The 27607-nt window shown below is 40.2% G+C and overlaps 1 protein-coding gene across 1 annotated transcript; it reads right to left on the reverse strand.

Annotated features, from left to right (window-relative positions):
- Positions 1-3147: 3147 nt before the first annotated feature.
- On the reverse strand, positions 3148-23019 carry LOC148043457 (cytochrome P450 2J2-like). The gene is made up of 9 exons (XM_087726100.1): positions 22809-23019; positions 21243-21405; positions 18351-18500; positions 14476-14636; positions 12927-13100; positions 7515-7656; positions 6386-6573; positions 5222-5363; positions 3148-3842 (listed from the first exon to the last, which is right to left on the reverse strand). The coding sequence occupies exons 1-9, from the start codon at positions 22965-22967 to the stop codon at positions 3655-3657; spliced, it is 1467 nt and encodes a 488-aa protein (XP_087582226.1). The 5' UTR covers positions 22968-23019; the 3' UTR covers positions 3148-3654.
- Between the last annotated feature and the right edge of the window lie 4588 nt (positions 23020-27607).

Consider the following 27607-nt stretch of genomic DNA (forward strand, 5'->3'; position numbering starts at 1 on the left):
GGGAAAATGGCGGGAAGGCCCTCTGGGGAATGGCAGTTGACATGTAGCATCTCTGCTCTCTGGGAGCCTCACTAGTCACCGAAATGAGTCTAAAGGGAGGAAAGGCCACCCTGTGTCCTCTTGGCCTGCTCTGTCCCTTACAAAAGGGGAACAAAGAAAAGGCTATTGGGGGAGGGGGGAATATTTGAGCATAAAATCAACTGCAGGGGAATGAAATAGAAAGCAGCCATCTGGAATGAAAGATCTATTTGCTCCCACATTAATTTTTCCCTGACAACTGTAGAAAGTTAGCACCCACCCCTCTCCTAAAAAAATGAAATATTCTAGGAAATATTAAAAAGGCAGAATATTATATTTCCCTGGATGAGAAAAGGAGAAACATGTTGTGTTCTGAGCATGCTCAGCACGTTCTAGTTTTGGCAGGAGCGCAGCTAACAGCTGATTGGTGGAGCCATCTGACAGCTCCTATAAAAACAAGCTGTCGGACGGCAGCTTCAGCTGTTGCCTGACAATAAGCGGGTGTGTTTTACTGTTAGCTGTTACTGTTACGGAATAAACTTGTTAGCCTTTATTCCTGCCTGAGCCTCAGTTATTCTGTATCCCACCTGTTTAAATGTGTCTGAGTCAAAAAAGATTAGGAAACCATGGTAATTGTGCATTTTACTGATTATTGTAATATGTTCTTCCAACATCCTGTCTAATCAAGTACAATAGAAGACAATACTTGTAGCTCAGGCTTGAACTGGGAGTTCTTGGTGCTTTCTGAGCTTGGTTGCTTGCAGACAAATGCATATATATCAACCACCCCAAATTTGATGCTTGGGTGGGCTGGATAGGCATCCTAGAAGTATTCTTTTGATTTGGGATTCTTAAATTCAGCAGGATGTTAACCCCAATGGTCTCAGAGATTCCTTCCAGGTCAGTAAAAGTAGGATGATGCTACTATAGTGATGTCTGTAGAGATTCTCAGTCATCCAAGTCATGGTTGTCCCAAATGTGCTTTTTCAGGAGGCAACTGGATTTTCTTCATTTTTTTTCTTTAAAAAAACCTGTCTTAAAAAAACAACAACCATGAAAGTCCAATTGCCTCCTGAAAAAGCACCTTTGGGACGACTATAGTGATGGCATTTATACCATGGTTTGGCTGAAATATTTCCAAAACAATAAGTGACCTATGTTGCTACAATAAAAATAAGGCTAAATGTAAAGCAAATGATAAATTTCAGTTACTGTCTGTTATAAAATAGGATGATAGCTGGAGGTGATTACCTATATATTATTTTCTTTGTACCATGGTTACGGACCAATAGGTTTTGATACTAAAATACCTTAAAAAAGTTTTAATATTGAAAATAATTTAATAAATAGAGAGTGATCATTAAACAAACCATTCCTGAATAAGCTTAAGTTCTATAAATGCAGATTCTGTCTGAATTTTAGAAAAAAAAATCTAAATGATAAAGGCAGTTTAATAGTGGAACTAATTGATCAGAGGCAGAGGGCTCCTTTTTCAGAATGTGTCCATGAAGAGGGTGGGTAGACAATTTGCAGAATTTCCTTGATTTGGATTCCTGAATTTAGCAGGATGTTCACCTTGATGACCTCAGTGGTTCCTTCCAGATCAATAGATGTAGCCTCACATTAAATTCCGCTACATGCTGGACTTTCCCTTTTTGTTCCTTATATACTGGTAAAATCTCTGAAAAGATAAGCCTACAACCTATACTATTAAGTTCATACCCCAAGCTCTGGAAATCATTCTGCACAGAAAGTACATCTTTTGGGGACAGATCATTTGTGCCAAGATGTATAATAGCATTAACATCATAGTCCTTACTGGCATTCCTGACTATCTTAAGAATATGCCTTTAGTCTCTGCTAGCAGTAGCACCTGGCAGACACCTGACCTCTTTCAGAACCTCCATATCCTTTCCTAAATTTACATCCCTTACAATTGAATCACCAGCCAGAAGGTGGCTTCTCTTTTTGGATACCTTGCTCTTCTTGTGTGACTGATGTTAATACCTGTTTCACACTTTCCCCTTTCCAAAGTAAGTTCTTCATCTTGGAACTCGATCCGCTCCTTATTTGAGTTATCATTATCACAACTACCTTGACCTGTCACTTTAGTGTTCCTATTAAGGTCAGCAGGGGCACTGCATCTGTTATGATGAGATACAGCGAAAGCTTTGTATTTGTGGTTCACAGCTCTCACCCGGCCAGATCCCACAGTTGTCCATACTGCCCTTCTATGGCAGGATCTTTATGGTAGGGGGGCTGCTAGCATGGCAGCTCAATAGAGTGGAATGGCTGAATTGGGCACCTAATTTCTGCTTGGAGAGCACAGATTAGAGATTCTAGATAGGTGACCTGTTCATGTAGATTAGTAATTTGTTTACAAACAAGACAGTATCCAAATTTGAAAAGAGTATTGCGAAAGACAGCCGCAAAACAAATATTGCGCTGAACTAAGCCAGTCATTTTGAAATAAAATAAAATCACAATATCAATCGCACTAACCCTGAATGTATTATTATTGCTATTTTTGGTTTATTGTTATATGATTTGCACATGGGCCGCTACCTTTGTCCTCTATACTCCCTCTCAGTCTCCCCCACTCACCGCCAGCAGCTCCTCCCAACAGCCTCTGGGAAGTTAAAATGAAATGGAGTCCGTTTCACTCTATTTTTATTCTCAGTCTCCCCTACTCACATAATCATAGTCTTATTGTTTCATTGAATTCCTTGACTTTCAGTGGCAGAGCTTCCAAATCTTTTATATTGTCATTATATTGGCATAGTGAGGTGCTAATGACACTGCTTTATTCCTGTAATTTTAAAAGATTTCTCATCTTGGGCTGGATGAAAAGAGGGATGATAGTGAGATCATAGGAAGTGATATTTCTGCTCTACGCTGCATGGTCAGACCACACCTGAAACACAGTGTGAAGTTTTGTCATTGCACAAGAAGAAAGTATACAAATAAGTGCATGGAATGAAAATGACGGACCACAAGAAAATGATCAAGGCTCACTGGAATGTTTATTAAAGAGTATGTATTGGGAGGTGGGAATGTCTTCACTGGAATGTCTTCTCTGAGGCAAAAATGCCTTGGCAACAAAGAGATGCACTCATATTTATGCAGTTCAGAAAGATAGAGAACATTTTGCACAAGTAATAGTACATTGGTACAAATAGTACACATTCATAAAAACACAATATATTTCTGTTTACTTCCTACCCTTTTCTATTTTTTTAAAAGCCTTAGTGAAGAAAGAAACCTTTACATCTTGAGATTAAGGGAATCTCATAGAAATGTTCTGAGAGAAATTTACAATAGGTCCCTGTGAGACAGACATTGCAAGGCCAATTCTTTCTGTTTCAGTTTGTCTTAAACTGTTCCATTCAACTGAAAATTGATTTACCCTCACAACTGAAAGTGTGTATATTGAAAGCAAGATATTTATTTTTACAAAAAGCATAACCAAAGGCAAACCTGAAGAAGCTTAGTTGATTGTATGCAAGCAGCCATTTGGATAAAGTAGTTTTAGAATATAACAAAATGAATTAATTTCAAGACAGGGCACAAATATTAAAGAAAAAACATTAAAGTTAAAAATTAAAAGGAAAGATACTAATAATCAAATAATGAATTTTATGACATCTGATATGGAATAGCACAGATTTTATAAGGATGTGGAACTAGTCCCATGCCTACTATAGGTTTGTCATTAAGCTTTTTAATTCCTTTGGGCAGCTGCAAATGGAAGGTCCTCAGCAGGCTGGTTACTATGTTGAACACCTCAATTCTTGACAACTTTTCTCCTAAACAGCTACGCTGCCCTGTGGAACAGACATGGGAAGGACAGAAAAGAGATTATAATCTTTACTGAAATAACACTTTGGCACCAGATGAATCTGTAGCAAACAAATGGTGAGCATTTGTTAAGGATATTCTGACATACTCCTGATGTTTTGCTGAATGTGAGAAAGCATTTCAAAACAGGACATGCCCCCTCCAAGATATGCTCATGGTATCTCAATACGAAAATGCATGTTTAAATGGTCCAAATAGCAAAGCACACATTTTCTCTTGTATGAATCTGGAAACAGAAGAGATGGAAGGCAAAAAAGTTTGTTGTCTGGAAATGCCCAAATTCTGGTTCAAAAACTTTGCAAATGCACTGTACAACATGCCAACTTTGGCTTTGAATGTATAATGGGTTGGTTTACACTTTATTGTAATATTATACGAACCCCTCAAAATTATATGATCTAAGCCATATAAGCGGAAAAATAATTTTCTTAATATTTTAACCTAACCCCTGTAAAAGAGAGTGCTACCACTTTCAAAACATGAAAGGACTACTTTGTCAGAAAAAAAAAGAACTGGAAAAGGAACTAATTTTGCATCAGTACTTTGAAGAAGAATCTGAGTATTCTGGCCACAGATTTATATACCAGCTGTGTACGGCAGCTGCCAAGAAGCCAGTGCTAACCTGGAGGGCATCATGAGAGGTATGATGTTAAAATCATGGGAAGTAATAGTTCCACTCTGCACTGAACAGGTCAGACCACATCTGGACCATTATATCCAGTTTTGGTTGCCACAATACAAAGCAGATACTGAGGAACTGGAAGAAGGGCAGGGAAAAAAAAGATGACGTTGCTCTTCTCTGCACTCTTCTTTGCACTCTTTCTAGGATCAGACAACCAGAATGTTTATCAGGCCACCACTTGTGAGCCACGAAAGCACCAGTGCAATCCAGTCAAGCAGTTTCTGCTGTTGTACTGGCCTAGAATGCAAAAGCTATTAACACTTTACATTCTGACTCACAAGTTAAGGCAACACGGGTTAAACTAGAGCAAATACAGTGGAATAACACAGCCCAGAAGTCTTTTTCAGACCAAGCAATCATGGTTTTTGGATTCCATTTGGGACTCAGGCCAACTTTGCTCTAGGTTCTGGCCACAATGATTTCACCCGGTACATGTATTGTCCAGGTAATGTCATTCTTTGCAATAAACTATTCACATGTCCACAATGTAAAGCTACTAGAAACTTCAATCACATCTCAAATGAGAAGAAACAGAGCTTCAGATGAGACCATAGTTTCAAGTTCTGGCAATCAATGAAAAGGAAAAGAATGGTTTTAAATTTCCTGAAAAAAACATTAAAAATTGCCTCTTAATCACAAACTGCCTTGAATAGTTGGATTTACCTGCACCAAATGGCAGAAACGCTTCTGGAACATGAAATTTCCCATCTTTGTCTAAAAAGTGATTTGGGTTGAATTCTTCAGGTATCTCCCATTCCTCAGGATCCAGAAGGGCAGAGCGTATATCAGTCACAATAATGCTCCCCTTCAATAACAACAGAACAGAAAGGAAAAATTAACTTAAGTGGTTTCATAATGTGCAAAAAGTAGAAGAGATTTGTCGAGGAAGCATTTGTTGGCAATAGACCACCATGACTCTTCCTCCCCCTCTTCCTCCCTCTCAGCGTTTCAAAAACTTCCTTTTAATGCAAAGACTAATTTGCAGAATGGAGATTTTTCTTCATCATGGGAATTTTACAAGTTGAATTGAATGTATAATAAGGTTTAATTTGACTAGTTTTGTTTGTGCTGGAATGGATAGCACCCAGGTGTCCCACTGCTCACGCATTGATTTGACATTTTATATATATAATTTTTTTTTGTAAAAAAAAGAAGGTGGCAAAACTCCATAGCCACTTGGAAGTTTGGCATAGACCCAAAGTCCTAGAACAGTGCTTTGCAACTGCAAAGTCAAGGGAGGTCCATCTCCAGCCATTCTTGTGGCTGTTGGCAAGTGGTAGAGACGTGGAATAGTATATCTTCATCTCTGGGACTCTCCTAATATTTGCTCATTCAATTACTTTTCGGCATTTCAGCCTCATTTCAGCCTGTTATCTCTGAAACCTAAAGAACATATTGGTTGGCCACCTGGTGGCAACATATGGTGGCAACAGAATAAGTAGGTGATATTCCACAACCAGTGGGGAGACATGACAAAAGGAGGAATAGCAAACAGTTTGACCATAGGTCTCTTAGGTTCGGCCCTTAATCTCTGAGATTTTTCTGTAAAATTTTTAGGAGTTTACTTTTGAAATGGTTCAATTTGTCAGTTTAAACCCATTCAAAGAAAATGTCTATGGAGATTCTCAGTCATGCAGGTCATGGTTGTCCCAAAGGTGCTTTTTCAAGAGGCAACTGGACTTTCTGGTTTTTCTTTGAAGACGTTTTCGCTAATATCTTCAAAACATTCAAAGAAAACCATATTTAAGTTATTTTTGTGCATACGGTTTGAATTCCTGAGCAGACATAACTTTGCAGCTTCCAAGTGGACAGTTCTCTTTTCTCTACCTTTGAAATGTGGAAACCCCGCATCTTCACATCTCTTAGGCATAGTCTGGGTATTGGTACAAATGCATTATATTTTGCTCGTAGGATCTCATGTAGCACAGCATTGGTGTAGGGCAGCTTGTGCCGATCACCATAGGAGATTGATCCTGAAGCACCAAAGACATCTTCAATCTCCTTGTGGACTTTTTCTGAGGAGGGGTGGGGGAGAAGAGAGAAAGGCAAATCCATTTGAATGATGCCATTTATAATTGAATAATCTCTTTACTTTTATTTATTCATTTAGTTTGTCAAAAATGTACAAGATAACAAGTATAAGTATAAACATGGACATGAACACTGGAAATATGTACGAATAAATGGGGACTGTAGGACAGGGATGGTAGGCATGCTGGTGCGCTTATGCACGCCCCCTACAGACCTCTTAGGAAAGGGGGTGAGGTCCATGCTAGACAGTTTAAGGTTGAAGTTATGGGAGTTTGAGGATGTAACAACAGAGTTGGATAGTGCATTCCAGGCATTGACCACTCTGTTGCTGAAGTCATATTTCTGCAATTGAGTGTGGAGCATTCAAAGTTATCACAGCACTGAATAAAGTGACTTATGACCATTTTTCACAGTTACAACCTCTGCAGCATCTCCATGGTCATAGGATCAAAATTCAGATGCTGGACAACTGGTTTATATTTATGACGGTTGTTGTGTCCAAGGATCATATCGTCACTGTCTTCTGACAAGCAAAGCCAATGGGGAAGCCAGATTCCCTTAACAACTGGGTTACTAAATTAACAATGCTTCACTTAACAACTGGGGCAAGATATGTTGAAAAATGGGGCAAATTTCAGTTAACAAATGTTTCATTTAACAACATAAATTTTGGGGTCAATTATGGTTAAGGACTACCTATATAGAATTACTACAGCAATGCTGTACAATATTTTTTTAATTTTTTTAATTATACAATCAGATTTTTTTTAATTTTCAAAACTGATAATGTTTATTATATGTTCCAAATTTCCATAGAGTATTATTGTGAAGATTAAGTTCATCATTCAGTAATTATTGAGATGTCAAAGAATTCCTGTGTATTTTCCATTCTGGCCATTGTTCCCACTACTCAAAGTTGTCTCACCTTGGATGTTGGGATGGTTTGCCATGAGAAGCACTGCCCACATCAGGTTGGAATGGGTTGATCCTACTCCAGCAATAAAAAATTCAAGCAGACAGCAAGCCAGGTTCTCTTCACTATAGACAGAGTTGGGGTCATCCTTGCTCTATGTTTAAAATGAGAAATTCAACTTACAATAAATTCTAGGCTTCCTTCAATATTTTTAATGTTATTAGCCACAAATAACATCCCTCCAACTATCTATCATCTTTCTTTCTCTTTCTTTCTTTCTTTCTTTCTTTCTTTCTTTCTTTCTTTCTTTCTTTCTTTCTTTCTTTCTTTTCCTTCCTTCCTTCCTTCTTTCCTTTCTTCCTTCCGTCCTTCCTTCCATCTACATTGCCCATTTCATCTAAGTGGGTGGTTTGCAATAAGACCATAAAAAAATAAAAACCACAATTAAAAACAAGATTAAAACAGAGTTTAAAAAAAGGATTTAAAAGGTTAAGAATTACAAAAAGATAAAAGAGGCAGGAGTGCCCACCCCCATTCCCAAGCATACCACTTTAGATCCCCGTGACATTTGGCACCACCAGGTCATGAAATTCTTCTGTAAGGCCAAAAGAGTGGGGTGCTCACCCCACCTCTGGGCACAAGACGTTTCACAGTATGGGAGCAATAATGGAGAAGGCTGTTTGTCTAGTCTTTGCCAGTCAGAATTCTGCAACCAATGGGGTTTGCAACATACCCTCCATGTCCCAAAGATGCTTTTTCAAGAGGCAACTGGACTTCCTGGTTTTTCTTGGATGAGAAGTGAAACGTCTTCAAAGAAAAACCAACAAGTCCAGTTGCCTCTTGAAAAAACACCTTTGGGACAACCATGACCTGGATGACTGAGAATCTCATAGACACACATACTCCATGCTTGACTGGGTGGAATGGGTCAATGGAATATGGACCAGACTTCTTGTCATGACATGAAGGGCTTTAAAAGCAATAAGCAACACCTCAGATGGACCTGGAAGCAACATGGTAACCAATGCAGCTCTCATAGCAGAGATGTTACATATACATTGTCAGAATGCCCAAAACTGCTTGCCCCAACTGGAGCTTCGGGATACTCTTCAAGGGTAACCCAGTGTAATGTGCGTTGCAGTAGTCTGTTCAAGAGGTGACTAGGGCATGAGTGTCAGAAAGAAGGACCTCTAAATCCAGGAAAGATTAGAACTGGAATACAACATGAAGTTGAGCAAAGCACAATTGTCATCTTCCCAAGCAGGAATCGTGAGTTCAAGAGGACCCCCAAATTATTCATTGACTCTGTCCAAGGTTAAAAATGGTAAACCTCCAGGCACAAAACAGGTCCGTACCCTCCTGAAGCCTGTGGTTTCCCATCCAGACCTCCTCAGTCTTCAAACATTGTCAAAGGGCATCCACAGAAGAAGTGCACATGGGTAACATCTGCATATTGATGATACCTCATCCCATAGTGATGGCTTCATGTAGATGTTAAAAAGGAGTCGAGACAGCACTGAGCCCTATGGCATTCCCACAAATTGGGACAGGCCTTTTACTCCTTATCAACAATATTTTGGACGGGCCTCAGCTGAATGTGGTGAACCAGCACAAAATCATGCCCTCAACTCCCAGCTTCCAAAGCCAATCCAAAAGCATGCTATGGTTGATGGTATTGAAAGCCACCAAGAACAGCCATAAAAATGCACCAACCCATTCCTGCCAAAGACCATCTAAAAATACTTTTTTTTCTGTTCCACATCTGGACATGTGTTTACCTATGTGTCCACATAAGCAGCTCCTCACCATATTTACACTGTTTGGCCCAGCAATGCACAGTACTCATCGGTGCAGTTGTTATCATAAAGGACTAGCATTTTCAATAGAGGGACTCCTTTGGCAGTCAAAAATTCAGTGGTGGGGCATTGTTAGTGCACTGATAAGTACTCACCAGAGGCTTCCATTTCACAAAAAAAGTAACACAACCTTTTCTCAGAAATGTCTGATTGCCTGAAGTGAAAGAACAAATGCTGGAGAACACGTCAGAGCTACAGAGGAATACTACCATCTGTTTCTGACTTGTAGTAATTCAAGCATTAATTTTTATTCAATAGTTGCAAATAAAGTTTGTAAGACTTTATTGGCATATTGTAAAACTTTCATAACAAGACAGAACTTAAAACTTAAAAGAAGACAAAAAGTCTATGCATTCCCTTGTAAGGTCTATAACAATGACAATTTTTATGGCAAAGACAATGCCATAAAAAGTTAGCTGTAACAATCCAGAATTTCAGCACTGGAGAATTTCATGAACCAGTTTAAAATATCAAATCTAGAAGCGCAGAGCAAGAGCAAGAACTACAGGAATGCACAACAGCGGTTAAAAGATGTTATACATTAGAGCAGTCAGTGGTCTCCAACCATGGCAAATGTAAGACTTGTGGACTTCAATTCCCAGAATTCCTCAGCCAGTCAGCATTAGAGGGGCAACAACTTGGTGACTGTTCTTGTCTGTAGGTAGTCCTTGATTAGGAACAATAATTGGGTCCAGAATTTTCACCACTAAATGATGCAGCCCAGTGATGGGATTCACATTTTTTTACTACCACTTCTGTGGGTGTGGCTTTATGTGCGTGGCAGGGGCAGGATACTGCAAAATCCCCATTCCCTCCCCACTCCTGGGGGAAGGCTATTGCAAAATCCCCATTCTCTCCCCACCCCACTAACCTGCTTTCCAGCTCCGTTCTACTATTCAGGGCAACAAAAGAAGATCAGCTGGGAGGCAGCAGGGGCGGGGCCAGCCTGTTTGCCGGTTCTCCGAACTACTTAAAGTTTCTGCTACTGGTTCGCCAGAACTTGTCAGAACTGGCTGTATGCCACCTCTGGGCAGTGTCATGTAACTGTGCTGCTTAGGGAAGGCAGTTCCAGCACTTTGGGTTCCCATTGTAAGTGAATCTCGTGCCGCAGTTAAATACATCTCCTGGTCACCATTTGGAACTTCCTACCAGCTTCCCCATTGACTTTGCTTTCTGGAAGCCAGCATAGAAAATTGCAAATGGTGATCATGTGATCAGAGGCATGCTGAAACAGCCAGAATGTGAGGACTAGCACTAAGTACCATATATTTTAGTGCCATTGTAACTTTGAACAGTGGCTAAATTAGTGTTTTTAAACAAGGACCACCTATTGTTCCAAGCCCTGGTATTGTCTGATTAAAGGTTTTTTTTTTGCTCTCTCTAATCTTCTATCACACATCTAATGGTCCTATGTCCTATGTCTCATGTGGAAGAGACATAGTCCCAGGTGACTGGGACTGTTTAATAGAATTGAGACATAAAAAATGTGGCCTTGCAGCTGACAGGGCCCCGTGGTAAAGCTTTATCAGAACATTCCCTTAGCAACCCTTGAATCTTAAGATACAGATATTTCTTCTAACTAAGACCATTGTTCTCTGTAGAAAACAAAAGGGCCTGAAGCAATCTGAGATCTATTCCTTTCTTACTTAGGAATATGCACACCAGGGGTGGGTTCCTGTCAGGTCTAACCTCTTCTATAGAAGAGGTTCCACAAATCTACCATGCTGTTTAGAACTGGTTCCAACTCCCTCCCCTCGCCCGTCTGCACATCATCAAGATGAAGAGCAAGAGGAAGAGTTCTGGGAGTTGAAGTCCACAAGTCTTAAAGCTGTCAAGTTTGAACACCCCTGGGTTTTTTTCCCTAAAGAGTTAGGGGTGCAAGGGTCTTGTAACTTGACAGCTTTAAGACTTGCACACTTCAATGCCAGAATTTCTGAGTCAACATTTTAGTTGCTAAGCAAGTGTTGTTAAGTGAGTTTCACCACATTTTACAAGTTGGCCACGCCCTCCCAGTCACATGGCTGCCAATCCACTCCCACCTGGTCACATGGCCAGCAAGCCACTCCCACAAAGCAGGCCACACCTATAGAAGAGGTTCTAAAAATTTTGAAACCCACCACTGATGCACATGTGCACCATTTCCCCCTCCTTTCTGAAATGTACATATGAGTGCATTTCTTTATCTGCACTTGTGTTTTTCCTTGACTTAACAATCACAATTGAGCCCACAATTTTGGTTGCAAAGCAAAACATTTGTTAAGTGAATTTTGACCCACTTTATGACCTTTCTTGCCACTCTTGTTAAGTGAATCACTGCAGTTGTTAAGTTAATAACACAGTTGTTAAGAGAATCAGGCTTCCCCACTGACTTTGGTTGTAAGAAAGTCAAAAAAGTGATCACATAACCCTGGGTGTGACACCGCATCTGTCATAAATACATGCTAGTTGCCAAGTGTCTGAATTTTGATCACGTGACCACGGGGATGCTGCAAAGGTTGTAAGTGTGAAAAACAGTCATAAGTCATTTTTAGACTGCCATTGTAACTTTAAACTGTCACTAAGTGAACTGTTGTAAGTTGAGAACTGTTGTAAGTTGTATTCTTTTCGAGGAGGGGAACTTGCTCTGGCCAACTCATCCTGGCCAACTCACTGCAGGACAACTTGCCATGGCAACTTGTGGTGGGACAATTGAATAATTCTACCTAATTATTTAAAATAAAATAAATATTTTAATTTTTGCCATTCATATTTCGCTCTGTCCTTTCTTTTGTATCCTTTAATGATTGTTGTCAGATTATTTGGCAGCGTGACTAGTATTAGGAGATAAAACCTGGAGCATAACACAGCACAGAATCTTTATGCAACTAACAGCGGTTTATTTACAACTGTATACAGGCATATCCATGCAGGAGATAAATTCCTTACCATTCACTACAGACCCAAGGAGAGAACTGAATACAAGATGAGGGAGAGAAACTCTCCTCTAATAGTCCCCTATATATGGACTTGTGTGGACCTCCCATCAGAGTCTGAAAGAGGCTATGCTTCTATTGCTGAATCATCCTCACTGAACCAGCTTTGCCTTACATTGCATTAGCTGATTACAGCTTACAACCTTTCATCAGCTGGCAGCTATTAAATCCTCAGTACTTTGACAATTGTGTTCTACCATTTCTTTGGTATTAGTGTAACTCTTGTCCAGCAGTGAGTTGTTCTGTGGTGAGATAACCATGGCAAGCTGTCCTGCAGCGAGATAGCAGTGGCGAGTTAGCCAGGGGAATTGGCTGTGGCGAATTGTCATAGACCCTGGAGAAGAGCCCCTCCATTATGTCCAATAAACCCTATAGTGAGCCTTGATTTTTTTTATGCCCTGTATTTGAATTCCACAGCCATCACCTGTTGTCCATAACAATCCGCAGTCCCCAAATAATAAGAAAATTCTGAATGCATTCTATGAATACAAACTTCCAAATATATATCGCATCATGATCCTAATGAAAAATGGGTGGCAGAACTTGATATGAGAAACAAAAAAATAAATAAATGTATATGTAAATAGGCAAAATACCTTTTCCATTTGTAGTAGATAGAAATCGATGAAATCCTGTGGCTCATGCAGAGAATATTGCTTGTGACTTTCTATTTCCTGCATTGCAAATGAAAGGATCGATTTGGCAGAGTCCATAGCCTTCTGATGAGGCCCTGGAAGATGTTTCATCAACCACGGGATTGATTCATAAAGCTAAAAATAAAAAATAAAAACCCATCACTTCATATTATCCTGTGTCACCGAAAATAAGATTCATCTTGAAAATACAACCTAACATGTTTTATGCATGCACCTTATATAAGCCTTACACCCTCCCCCCCAAATAAGCCCTTATTAAGGGCTTGCACAGCCAGCCATCCAGCTGCCCATTCTGTTTCTTTGTTAGAAGATCGCAAAATGTGATTACATGACTCTGTGGCACTGTAATTGCTGTAAATGAGAGTCAGTTGCCAAGCGCCCATGGTGGTGTAGTGGTTAGAATGCAGTACTGCAGGATACTTCAGCTGACTGCAAGCTGCCTGCAATTTGGCAGATCGAAACTCAAAAGGTTCAAGGTTGACTCAGCCTTCCATCCTTCGGAGGTTGGTAAAATGAAGACCCAGCTTGTTGGGGAGGGTATATGTTAACTCTGTAAACCGCTTAAGAGAGGCGTCTGTCTGTCTGTCTTCTATCTATCTATCTATCTATCTATCTATCTATCTATCTATCTATCTATCTATCCATCCATCCATCCATCCATCCATCCATCCATCCATCCATCCATCCATCTATCTATCATCTCTTTATTTATGAAACTTGCATGATATCCATCTTGCCAGAAGTGACTCTAGGTCATGGGTCCTGAAACTATGGCCCATGGGCTACATGTGGCCCTCCGAAGCCATTAATCTGGTGTATGCAGGACCATGAGGCTGCCCTGCCCATATTGCCCCGCCCACCTTTCAGCCAAGTGCAGGACTTAACTTCGAAAGCCCTGCAGGCTGGAAATGAAAGATAAGGCCAACAATTTTGGCTTGCAGAGACATTCTGGAGGTTGGGGAGGTGAAAAATGGGATGCACAGATGTCCCAGGAGCCAAAAAAAAATGGGTTAGGGTTTGTCACCCTAACCTCCCCCGTCTCCAGAAGATAGATAAAGAGAGATACAGAGAGAGGGGGGAGAGAGGGAGGGAGGGAAGGAGGAAGGGAGGGATATTTTTCAAGCTCTTTGGGGCTGAGAAGAATTGCTGCAAAACTGAGTTTCCTGAAGTGGACCACTAGACGCCTAAACAACTGAAAAAACGATCTAGTAAAAAGAAAAGACAACCAAAAGAGCAACATGCAAACAAAAGCAAATAAAACACCCCCAGGAACTAGACAAATTAAAGTTTAATTTGTGTGCATTGTTCAATGGACTGTTAAATTGGCCATGCCCATCTAGTCACATGACCATCTAGACATGCCCACCCAGCCGGTCCAGCCCCCCAACAGTCTGAGCAACCTTGAATTGGCCCTCTGTTTAAAAAGTTTGAGGACCCCTGTTCTAGCTGAATTAGAGATCTAGTTGCTCTAGTATTAAAGATCACTTACTATATGAAAAGTTCCGCCTGTTAGTCTTGTAATAGTTGTTATGTTTCCAACTAACTTCCGGAAGCTTTGATCATGAAGTGCAAACTGGTACCCAAAGCTAAAAGCACATATCACATTAACGACTGAATTGATCAGTGGAATTGAAGGATCAAATGGCTGCCCTGAAGATGAAAATAAATATCATTAATTCAGCTTCCCCTGTTAATACTGAGAACTTGTAAAGAGAACTCAGGGACAACTGGAGTCTCAAGACAATTTATTCATTTTTATAGAAAGTCACAAAAAATGCATCAATTTTCAGATAAGAGACCAAGAATTTCTACTTGCAAAGCAACTTATCACACAAGGGCCTAAGTAACTAAAATCATATCCACCTAGGTGTTTGCTACACACCCATCCCATCATGGAGCTGGCAGGAAATCGTGCCATTGTAAATATAGTGCCCACCCGTATTAAAATCCGGAATAAATCAGTCTGCTGCTGCCCATACAGCTCTTACCTTTAACCCTCCAAGGTCTGTGATTGGCATTCCTTCAGTTAAAATTCCAGACCTGACAAATTGTATACAGAATATGAAGGGTCTCCCTTCCAACTGCCACGCATAACTGCATTTTTGCATAATTGCACTGATGATGATATCATTTTTTTTCCAGATTGCTACAGCTTGTCCTCTTCTATTTCTTTCACAATTGGCTTATCCATAGTGACACAATTTTCATGGCGTTTTCATAAAGGTCCCCTTCTCCTCAGATATGCTTATACTCAAGTAGATACAGAATACATACCGTATTGTTCAGAGTATAAGATGCACCTTTCCCCCCCTCAAAAAAGAGGCTGAAAATCTGGGTGCGTCTTATACACTGAATACAGCATTTTTTGCCTCCTGAAACCCTGCCCCCATCACCAAAACAGCCGTGCATAGCTTGTAGGAGGCTTTCAGAGAGCTTCTGGGGGCTGGGGAGGGCAGAAATGAGGAAAAAACGGCCCATTTTTGCTCAGGTTTGCCCTCCCCAACCCCCAGGAGCACTCTATAAACTTCGTAATGCCCTTTTTGTGACAAGAAAACAAGCCCGATTTCACAAAAAAGGGTCATTTTTTTTGCTCAATTTTGCCCAGGAACACTCTACAAGCCTCCTAACGGCTATTCATGGACCTGTTTTCGCGAAAAATGGGCCATTTTTGGGAGGTTTGCAGAAGGCCAAAACTTTTTTTTTTTTAAATTGCTCCTTCAAAACCTTGGTGCATCTTATACTCCGAAAAATACTGTACTTTTTAACATGTACTTTTAGAAAATATTACCATATATATTCATGGATAAATTCACCCATAGATAAGCCAATCTCAATTTCAGTAGTGTATTTTGACACCCAAAATTCTCAAAGTAACTGAGAATAGATACAATACAATACAATACAATAGCAGAGTTGGAAGAGACCTTGGAGGTCTTCTAGTCCAACCTCCTGCCTAGGCAGGAAACCCTATACCATTCCAGACAAATGGCTATCCAATATCTTCTTAAAGACTTCCAGTGTTGGGGCATTTACAACTTCTGGAGGCAACTTCTGTTCCAGTGATTAATTGTTCTCACTGTCAGGAAATTTCTCCTCAGTTCTAAGTTGCTTCTCTCCTTGATTAGTTTCCACCCATTGCTTCTTGTTCTACTCTCAGGTGCCTTGGAAAATAGTTTGATTCCCTCTTCTTTGTGGCAACTCCTGAGATATTGGAAGACTGCTATCATGTCTCACCTAGTCCTTCTTTTCATTAAACTAGACATACCCAGTTCCTGCAACTGTTCTTCATATGTTTTAGTCTCCAGTCCCCTAATTATCTTTGTTGCTCTTCTCTGCACTCTTTCTAGAGTCTCCACATCTTTCCTACATTGTGGTGACCAAAACTGAATGCAGTATTCCAAGTGTGGCTTTACCAAGGTGTTATAAAGTGGTATTAACCCTTCACATGATCTTGATTCTCTCCCTCTGTTTATACAGTATGGTAATGAGTGAATGTGTGGATTATGATGGAAAATGAGCTCCCCATTCTGTTGCAGAGGTACGAAACCAAGCTTCATAAATGTCACACACAAACAGTTTTGAGAGACATTGAATTTTATAGCTTTAAACAACTGATTACCACTGCCTGGATCAGAGGTGGGCTGCTACCAGTTTGCACCGGTTCAGGCAAACCGGTAGTGGAAATTGGGATTGGGTTGACGAACCGGTAGAGATGGCAGGCTGGCCACGCCCTCGAACCGGTTCCCTGGTTGTTGGCTAGGTTTTTAATCATTAGTTCATGTTCTGTGCATGCACAGAACAATTTGCACTCAACTGCACACACAATCTGGCATGCGTGAAGCAAACTGGCAGCAATGCCAGGAGCAAGCCACCTTTGCCCTGGATCCAACCATACATTGCTTCCCAGGAAATCTTAAACAACCAGGTGGGACACAGCTCTACTAATGCTTAGAATATTCTTTAGAGCAGCACTGTAGATATTCATTCCTATAACCCATCACTTCAAGCAAAGAGTGGGTCACTTTAAGAGCTGCAAGGCAGTTCTCTACATAGGCAATAAGAGCAGAAAAATGATGTTTGAATGTGTGCGGGCTCACATTTGCAACCTGGCAGTGAAGGTAAGTGGATTTCATCGCTGCCTCCAAGGTTCCTTGCAAATCTGTTATTCTAATATGAAATGTGAGGTGGGGTAGACAAATAATTCTTGGATCAGACTAAAGGAACTGGAATACCTACAGTTCAGGTCTCCTCCCCAATACACATCAACACCACCTTCATTTCTTGCACATGGTATCTTAAGTCAGAATATTAGGAAAAATACTGTTTTAAACCTCAGCAGTGGGAGAACGTAAATGCAAGGGGAGGCATAATTCTAAATAACAGTTAGTGTCAAAGAGGTATGGATTTGTCCTAAGCAAGATTGGCAACTGTATAGCGTAAACATCACTATATGCCTACAAAATAAAAAGGTTTACGGTTCTCTCTGAGCTGGGTTGTTTTCTTGCAGATATTTCATTCCCCAAACTAAGTAACATCATCAGAGCTAGTTCAGGAATTACAATTGTTCAGGCATTAGTTATAACTCTACTTGCATTACCTCTACCTGCACAGAGACAAGGTTGATGTTTGCTGAACCACCGTCACTGACACAACTGAGTTTCACTAAGTGTGTTGGTTCTCAGTCTGTATAACATACAACGCAAGAGGGACAGTCTAGCTAGCAGACGAGACAGTCCAGTCAGAAAACAAAGAAGGAAACAGAAGGAGGAACTGATGTCATGGCATTTCCTGTTTGCTTGTATGGAAGATAATAAGAGGTTTAATTTTTATAGATTTGGCTTGGTTTCTTACACTTATCACTTATTATGGTTGTCCACTATTCGTTCTCTTCAGAGGTGGTATTCAGCCAGTTCTGACAGGTTCTGGAGAACCGGTAGCGGAAATTTTGAGTAGTTGGAGAACCGGCAAACAGGCTGGCCCCTCCCCCATTGCCTCTCATCCTCCCAGCTGATCTTCTTCTGTTGCCCTGAACAGGAGAACGGAGCTGGAAAGCAGGTGAGTGGGCTGGGGAGGGAATGGGGATTTTGCAGTAGCCTTCCCCTGCCACGCCCACAAAGCCACGCCCACAAAGCTACACCCACAGAACAGCTAGTAAAAAGTTTTGAATCCCACCACTGATTCTCTTGGAGTCAAACAGAACAAAACAGAACAAAACAAATTATTTGGTTTAGTTGATTCTATTATTATTGCCTTCTGTACCTGCTCTTCATCCTGGTGTCTATGCTTTATGGAGTCAATCTTGCTTTATTTGACAGAGACCCAATTAGTTACCCTATGAGCTCTTTCATTGCTAATGTTACCTACCTTCTGTACATGCAAACATTTCTATAAGTTGCTGGACATTTTCTTTAAACTGATGCTCAATCATTTTATTGCCTAGTCCCAGCAGCCGCAAAGAAGCATTACCAATCTGTCGCTGCTTCTTCCAGATGTGACCATTTGCAAGCGCAATACCTGAAGACATAATAAATCAAGGAGAAATTATTAATGATTACGTTCATTTTTTTTAAAGGACAAATTAGCATATTAGAAGTAACCATCGCTGTGACAGATCATACATGATTGTACAATAGCAATAGCTCTTAGACTCAAATATCCCTTCATAGGGCTTTTTAGCCAAGCGGTTTATAGACCCAACAATCTAGGTCTTCATTTTACTGACTTCAGAAGGATGGAAGGCTGAGACAACCATTAGGCGATTAAGATGGAACTGCTGGCAATCAACAGAATTAGCTTGCAATATTCCATCTAATCACTGCACCACCACAGCTCTTGCATAGATGTATGTATGTATCAGTGGTGGGTTTCAACTTTTTTAGAACCTTTTCTGTAGGTGTGGTCTGCTTTGTGGGAGTGGCTTGCCAGCCATGTGACCGAGTGGGAGTGACTTGGCAGCCATGTGACCGAGTGGGAGTCGCTTGGCAGTCATGTGACTGGATGGGCGTGGCCAATTTGTAAAATGTGGTGCAACTCACTTAACAACACTCTTGCTTAGCAACCAAAATGTTGGCTCAGAAACTCTGGCATTTGAAGCACACAAGTCTTAAAGCTGTCAAGTTACAAGACCCTTTAGAAAAAAACCCTCAGGTGGGTTCAAACTTGACAGCTTTAAGACTTTAAGGCTTAGATAGGACTCTTAGAGGCGGGTGGGGTGATTGGTGAGCCAGCCAATTAGTGAGCGGCAGGCAGGCCTAGTGTGGTGCAGATGGGCGGGGGGGGGGGGAAGGAAGCTGGAACTGGTTCTAAATGGCATGGTAGATTTGTGAAACCTCTTCTATAGAAAAGGTTACAACTGGCAGGAACCCACCCCTGGTATGTATGTATGTATGTATGTATGTATGTATGTATGTATGTATGTATGTAAATTTCAATAAAAGATAATCATATTTTGCTATAATCACGCTGCATAATCTGCATGTACAGACGATTCTGTCAAAAGATGCAATAATAGCAAGTCTTCGGAGCCATAGATTTATCTTTCCATTATTGACTAATCTCTTGGTATCAATAAGGCCACAGAGAATACATTGGTTTTTTTCAAACTAAGCTGATACTTTCCTGGAGGAAATCTATATGCGCATAAAAGTCAACATCAATTTGATAAACAAAATGATCAAGTTGATGCTCTTGGATAATCTGGTTTTCATTTATTATATGGAAAAAGTAGATGTAAGCAATGTTTATATGTTAAATTAATTAATAGATGAAAATGATACCTTTGCTGTCATTCTCCATATATTTGTCTGAGGTAACTCAATGGGCAGTATTTGTATGAACAGTATTTATACATTGATAACCAGTTTGAATGTGTGACTTTTTCATTCCCAGAAACACATAGTGCAATCTCTAAAGGTTTTGAAGCAATTTTGTTCATTCTGGTCGGTTCAAACTCTGAGAGGCTCTGTTTGACTCTGTGCTCTGTTTGGCCTTGCAAAACTAATTGGCAATTAGGTCTCTGGCAGCATTTCAAGGGAGATAAAGGTGGGTGCTTATCAGCATTACTCTGAAAGACTGTGGCAGATTTCTGTTGGACTCTTCACAGACTGGTTGTGAATCATTACGGGCTGTGAATGACCATAATTCACAGTCATTTAAATAAAAGAGGGTTTTGGGACTAAGTGGGTGATTTATGCTTTATGAGCAAGCCTAGGTCAGGGCAGAAGTGACCTTGAGAGAACTATGCAAAAACAACACAAACATTCACTAAGACAATGAGATCATTGTCGGCGGCATACAAATAAACTTCTGAATCTGAATCTGAATCATTATGATAATATTCAGAAGTAGATCAGGCAAACACCTTCCTCACTGACTGAAAAAGAGGGAAGTATAGTATAATCAGATTTACAAGATTCTATTATTTATTCCAATAGATTATAGATTTGCTCTTAAAGTAGAGTTGATACTGATTTATCTATCAGAATAACGGAAGGGACCTTGGAGATCTTCTAATCCAACCTCCTGCCCAGGTAGGAGACCTTATACCACTTGAGACAAATGGCTGTCCAGTCTCTTCTTAAAAGCCTCCAGTAATGGGGCACCCACAACTTCTGAAGGCAAGTCATTCCACTGGTTGATTGTTCTCATTTTCAGGAAATTTCTCCTTAGTTCTAGGTTGCTTCTCTCCTTGGCTAATTTCCATCCATTGTTTCTTGTTATGCTTTCTGGTGCTTTAAAAAATAGATTATCCCCCTCATCTTTGTGGTAGCCCCTCAAATATTGGACACTGCTGTCATATCAACCCTAGTCCTTCTTTTTACTAGAGTAAAGGAAAATGTAAAGGTTCCCCTTGCACATATGTGCTAGGGGCAGTGCTCATCTCCGTTTCAAAGATGAAGAGTCAGTGCTGTCCAAAGACGTCTCTGTGGTCATGTGGCCGACATGACTCAATGCCAAAGGTGCACGGAACACTGTTACCTTCCCACCAAAGTGGTCCCTATTTTTCTACTTGAATTTTTTTACGTGCTTTCAAACTGCTAGATTGGCAGAAGCTGGGATAAGTAACGGGAGCTCACTCCATTACGCGGTGCTAGGGATTCAAACCCACCTGACTTTTGACCTTTCTAATAAACAAGCTGTCTTGGCCACTGAACCACCACATCTCATTTACTAGAGTATACATACCATATTCCTGCAATCTTTTTAGTAGGGCTGGCATAAACAGAATGCTGACATTCCTTACTTTCTGCAACTTACCTCTCCCTTTTCCTTGGGATGAAAAGAAAGCAGTTTCAGCCCGACCTCCAAATTCTCCTCCATATTTAAACAAACCTTCTTTTACAGCTTTGAATCCAGACAGCACTATTATAGCTTGATTCCCCAACCAAAATGTGTATACATTTCCATATTTCCTGGCCAGCTGTGAAGTAAATCGGAAACGGGAAGAAAAAAATCACAATTAAATAAAACAAATATTACTTTGCTGCCATCTATTTTTCTCTATTCTCCAATTCAGAGAATTATTTTCATATTCAATTTTCCCCACCCTTAACAGTTTTGTTTCTCCCCCCTAAAATTCTGATACTTTACTAGAAAATAAATATGGACTATTAGGGGGAAAAGAAGTACCATGTTTTTCAGAGTATAAGATGTACCTTAGTTTTTGGGGAGGAAAATAAGAAGAAATTTTTGAATAAAGGGAAGCATGAAGAGTTGACCTGTGACTTCTACAAGATTGAGTCTATATATTTCAGCACCGATGAATGCAATTTTATGGGGTACCTCAACATAAACAGAGGTCAGAGCTCACTTCTAAGTGATACTGGTTTAGAGAGACAAATTTCATCTGTATACATTCACAACCTAAGTATATAATATATATTCATATGGCTTTAAGCACAAGCAGTTCTTGAACAATATCAGATGTGTAAGTCCATAAAGTTTGCCTGCCCCAACTTAAGAGGAATGCTCTATCACTTTAATTAGCTTACAGTTTTAATCATGATAAAGAGACCCTTTCATTTCATCTGAGCTACATTGGTTAGAGTGCACTACTCCAGGCTATTTCTGCTGACCACCAGCTGCCAACACTTTGGCAGATGGAATCACACCAGGCTCAAGGATGATTCACCCTTCCAAGATTGGTAAAATGTGGACCCAGATTGTTGCGGGCAATGTGCTGAGTCTGTAAATCACTTAGAGAGGGCTATAAAGCACTTCGAAGTGGTATATAAGTCTAACTGCTATTGCTATTTTATTTCCTTAGCACAGTTTTGTTTATCTTTGAGTTACTATTATCCTATTTTACATGAGACACTAAATAAAGTTTGTAATTTGCTTTGCTACATATTTACTCTTATTTTTATTAAAGGAAGCTATTTTTTTAACCTTGGGAATGTTTTAGCCAATAGAAACAAGATTATGCTTATCTCTCTCTAATAGATGTGTAGCACTGAAAGGAACCGCTGAATATAATGCTAAGTTCAGAAGTCCAAATTAAGGGAATTCCCCAAAAGACGGCTGTCGAGGCTTCTGCTTAACCACATCTCACAATCCGTTCTCAAATTACCTTTAAAATTAGGAACTGTTTTCTAAAATTCAAATGGATTCTGCATTCCTGGATCTCAACCCAACTCTAAAAAGCTGAGAAGTACATCTTAACTTTGATCAGCATCGTTCTTATTCATCAAGTTATTACAATATTAATACAGTGTCAGACTCTTTTACTAGCAAACCAACTTGGGAGATCATCAGAGGCGAAAGAAAATAAAGTAGAATTGATTTGGTTAATTAATTATTGGATCTATTCTGAGAAATAAATACCTTCCTCAAAATGTCTTCATTATTTCTTGTCTTCACAGCCCATGCATTTCCAATGATTGGAAAAGAAAGAGGACCTGGTGGGAAGTGTCTCCGGGACCACCACTGTTTCAAGGAGAGCAGAATCAGCAGAGAAAGTAAAATTATTGATATTTCTATCATGCTGTCTTTTCTTCTTGTCGGTTCCTGGATTCTTTCTAATATACTGAGAGGAACTGGGTTCCCTCTGATTACTTGATTGCCTTATAGTTGTTTCTGCTTCCTTTTTCTGTTTGGCAACCTGTGCTGTAGCTCAGGGTTGAGCTGTGGAGTTCCTGACCTCCTCTGAGTTTAGATATTTGCTTGCAGATATTTCATTATCCAGTTGGGCAACAACATGAGTATAGCTCTCTGTATATATATATATATATGGCGGTAATGAAGGGGGTTGGGTTTTCTCTGTGGCAGTAACATAATTAGGCATTGTTTTCTGTTCGTTTGTCATGTGTTAACCGATGCTTATTTGGATGCTGGATACTCTTTCGGAGTATAGTATTCTGACCTTTTTATTTCCTTCTTAGCTTTTTTTCCCCAGTGTTTCTCTATGATATGTATATTTTGTTTATCTCTGTGTGGCTATTGATAGCTGATTTGTTTGACTATGCAGCTTCTAGGAATTACCTAGTATTTAGGGGTTTGGCATGGTCTAAGATGATCATAGTTTTTTGTTGTTGAAACTATGATTTAGCCTGCTCATGTTGTGAATAGAAGGGGTTTTCATCATGTCTTGTGACTGCTAGTTGGTGTTCATGGTTAGGCAGAAGACTAAAAGCTGGATTGGACTTCTCTTTTCTGCACATCAGGTAACATATGCACCTGTCAGTCAGAATTGGTTGCATAGCTGTTGCATTTATACATTTTGAATGTTTTTTCCAGCTAGAGGGCACTCAAACCACAAAGCATAGAACATGAAGTTAGATCAACCAATCAGCATGCAAGATGCACACCTTTGTACAACACACAGATGGGATTTGGGGGTGTGAGCATCAGTCTGTCTGCTGCCATCTGCAACCTACCCTTACCTATCAATCCCTTTGCTGTATAGGTCTGCATTGATGCCTACATGCAGTTATGGGCAACTCTAAATCAAGCTTAACAGAGTGCATCCATATAGTATGGTCTTCAACCTTTCCATCTTGGCAACCAGGCATGGGGAGGGAGGGGGCTAGTTCTGTGCAAGTGGAAGATGCAAGCTCCCACTGCTCACATGACTGGATTGCGAATGCAGGTGCCTTCTGCTCATGTGTGTGACTTCACCCACATGAGCTGCAGGCACTTGTGAAGCTTTACCCACAAGCACATGCCACTTGCGCAAAATTCATGTGAGTGGAGCTATGTGTGTGAGTGGTGGTGTGACCCATTTACTATACAATCAGACTTTTGTTCTCTTTCAGAATTATCTCTGAATCTGTGCAGTAGATCAACAATGAATGATTTGAAGATAGATAAATAATAGATAAAGACCATGTTTCCCAAAAAATAAGATGGGCGTCTTATCTTAATTTTTGCGCCAAAAGACACCTTAGGTCTTATTATCCAGTTAGGTCTTATTTTAGGGAAATATGGTATTGAATGTGTCCATCTGGATGACAATCTTAACTGGGGCTTATTTTTGGAGAAGGGCTTATATTACAAGCATCCTGAAAAATCATGCTAGGGCTTATTTTCCAATGGATCTTATTTGGGGGGGAGGAAGTAGATGATAGAGAGATAGAGATAGAAAGATAGAAAGATAGAAAGATAGAAAGATAGAAAGATAGAAAGATAGAAAGATAGAAAGATAGAAAGATAGAAAGATAGAAAGATAGAAAGATAGAAAGATAGAAAGATAGAAAGATAGAAAGATAGAAAGATAGAAAGATAGAAAGATAGAAAGATAGAAAGATAGAAAGATAGAAAGATATTTTTTATTTGTAATTTTTGTGTTATTGTTGAGGAAAGATGTGTATCACCTGTTAGTAGCTTATTAAAGGAACTGTGTCTTGTCCTGGCTTCTGACAGTGTCAATTATTGTGGATAAATAAATATTTGAGATAAAGAGGTCCTGAAGTCCAAAACTCATCCAAAATCTGTGATAGGAATGACTTGATGATGTATCTTCCTGCATACTCATTCCTTGTGCCATGGAATTGGTTATTGGAAAACAATTAATGATGAAGATTGAGATAATGACAAAGAGCACCAAATGGGTTCAGGACTGACTCAATTGATTGGATTCAGATTTCACATTTATCCATTCATTCAATTAAAGGGAGGTGTCATTTAAATATGATGGAAGTATAAATATCTTAAAATACCGATTTCAGTGCTAAATTCTACAGAGGAATTACTGAGTCTGTCATCAGTACCTCTTCCTAGAAACTCAAGGCCATCCTTTGTCTCTGCACCTGGTTGGGACTGGATGGGTGGAAGCTGCCAGTGTGGCAGTGGAAGATTGGACCATGTGATAGTGTGAAGTTCCCAGAAGATGACCAAATTAATTTACAAGCCTCGAGACAAAGTTCAAAAGAAATCCAATCATTTATTAGGATCGACATTCTAGCGTGGACTCCTGTGGAGCCAAAACTTCTGTCGCTTAATGGCATTTGAATTTTACCCCTGTGTCCCCTCCCTTCTGTCCTGCATCATTATTCATATTCTCCAACTAGGCTGTAGACATGAGATCCGACTCCGGCCAAAGGCATGCATGGAATTTCCCCTTCCATGCGAGCCTGATAATAGTCATGGCAATGCTTTAGAAGTTGACAGATGGACTTGTAGGTGTAGGCACGCTGATGTGGTTATGCACACGCCTTACAGACCTCTTAGGAATGGGATGAGGTCAAGTAGTAGACAGTCTAAGGTTAAAGTTGTGGGGGTTTGGGGATGTAACAACAAAACCAGGTAGTGCATTCCAGGCAGTGACCACTCTGTTGCTGAAGTTGTTGTGAGTAGAGGAATGGAGTACTCTTCTCATGAAATACCTCTGGACTTTCTCAGTTGTATTACTATCCAATATCCCGTGCGGATTCCAGGCAGATGAGCTGTATTCGAGAATTGGTCTAGCAAAGGTTTTGTATGTTCTAGTTTGCAATATAATATTACTGGAGAAGAAGCTTCACAAGATTAGGTTGAAAACTTTTAATGCCTTTTTGGCAAGTATATGTGACTAATTTATGGTTTAATGTTGGGCAGTCCCAAATGGAGTAATTTATTAATGAAGAATAGAGCACCGGGTTAGCTATTCTGCTATTCCTCTACATAAAACACTATCCTAGGGAAACTAAAACTCTCAATTCAGCCATCAAACTTTTAGTAGGCCAAGGATAATAAGCTAGTAAGAGATACTTGAATAGAATTCTGGATAATCAATAGAAATTATATTCCTCAAATATATGCTTTTGTAGAAATCTGCCTTCTTGTTCTTTCAGAACCCCAATTATTTATTTTGTTTTACTTGTTAAATTTATATGCCACCCATCTCCCTCCCCAAAGGAGCCCTTTGGATTATGTTGTAGTCCTGCACCATCATTTTGTACCCAAATCCTGACCTCATTAGCACAGGAGGCAATTGAATACAAGCTGTTCTCTTTACCTAATTGAATATCTTGCTGGTTTATCCATACAACTCATGTGCACGTGTCTATGAAAATAGGCCACAATCTCTCCCATCGTTAGATGTGCCTTTGCCTCCAGGCTGTTCGTAACCAATTTGTGCATTAGTGTAACTGGGTGCTGATTTCTAGTTCAAATGATCCCTTAGGTAGTTCTGCTTTACTAAACTATGGCTCTTTTTCTCTCTTTCTTTTGATTGTTGATATGCGAACGTAACGTCATTATCGGGTTTATGATAGTTTCAATTGGGAAACCATGAGCATTCTAGATCAAGCTAAGACCAAAAACATCAAAAAATTATTGGAAGCCTGGCATTCAGACAAATCAGCCATCAACAGCCACATAGAGATAAACAACATGCATATACCATTCAAAAGAGAAACAAAAAAGGAAACAAAAACACCAAAACACCTCCTTAGTAGCAAACAACATCCAGATAAGCAGGGATTGCATTGGCAAGTGACCATTGTGTTGTGCTCTGGCTCTATGCAAAGCTGGAGTATCCTCTCCAGAGCACGAGGCCTGGGTAGATTAATAAGGGGGATAGGTTGTTATCCAAGCAGCAGATTTCCCCCCCTCTCCACATCGCTGAAATAGTCCAAGGGAATGGCAGATATGATTGGTTCCAGCTGTATCACAAGAGTTACCAGAATGTGGTTGTACACAGTCACGAACTGCTTCCGGGACTCCAGCTCCGGATTTTGCCTGGAGGTTGACCCCTGAAGCCTTTCCCAGTAGTGGATAGAGCCGCAAGGCAGTGGAGATTTGCACTTAGAGTTTCCCTTTCCTAGAAGATGGTTCTGTTGCTTTATCTGCCGTTGGGACGTAGATCCCTCTTCCGCTTTCAAAACCATTGGCTGTCTTCTCCTGTAATCCTGGAAAGGGGCCCTTAGGAGGTGCTACCAGCCAGAGCCACTGGACCAAGGTTTTTTAAGGAGGTGTTACTCCTCCATCATTCACGCTTTGTCCTGGCTTGTGACAGGCAGAGCCTGGCTTCCCAAACATTGGGCCTAGGATGGCGGGTTTTAAGCAGGGATTAAGACCATGATTAATATTAGATCAACATGTCTATGGAGATTCTCAGTCATCCAGGTCATGGTTACCCCAAAGAAATTCCAGTTGCCTCTTGAAAAAAAAATCACCTTTGGTACTACTAGATCAACAATCAA

This window comes from Thamnophis sirtalis, unplaced genomic scaffold (genome assembly GCF_051295495.1).
Source record: "Thamnophis sirtalis isolate CommonGarterSnake01/CBP01778 unplaced genomic scaffold, rThaSir2_p1.2 scaffold_11, whole genome shotgun sequence".
Classification (NCBI taxonomy): Eukaryota; Metazoa; Chordata; class Lepidosauria; order Squamata; family Natricidae; genus Thamnophis; species Thamnophis sirtalis.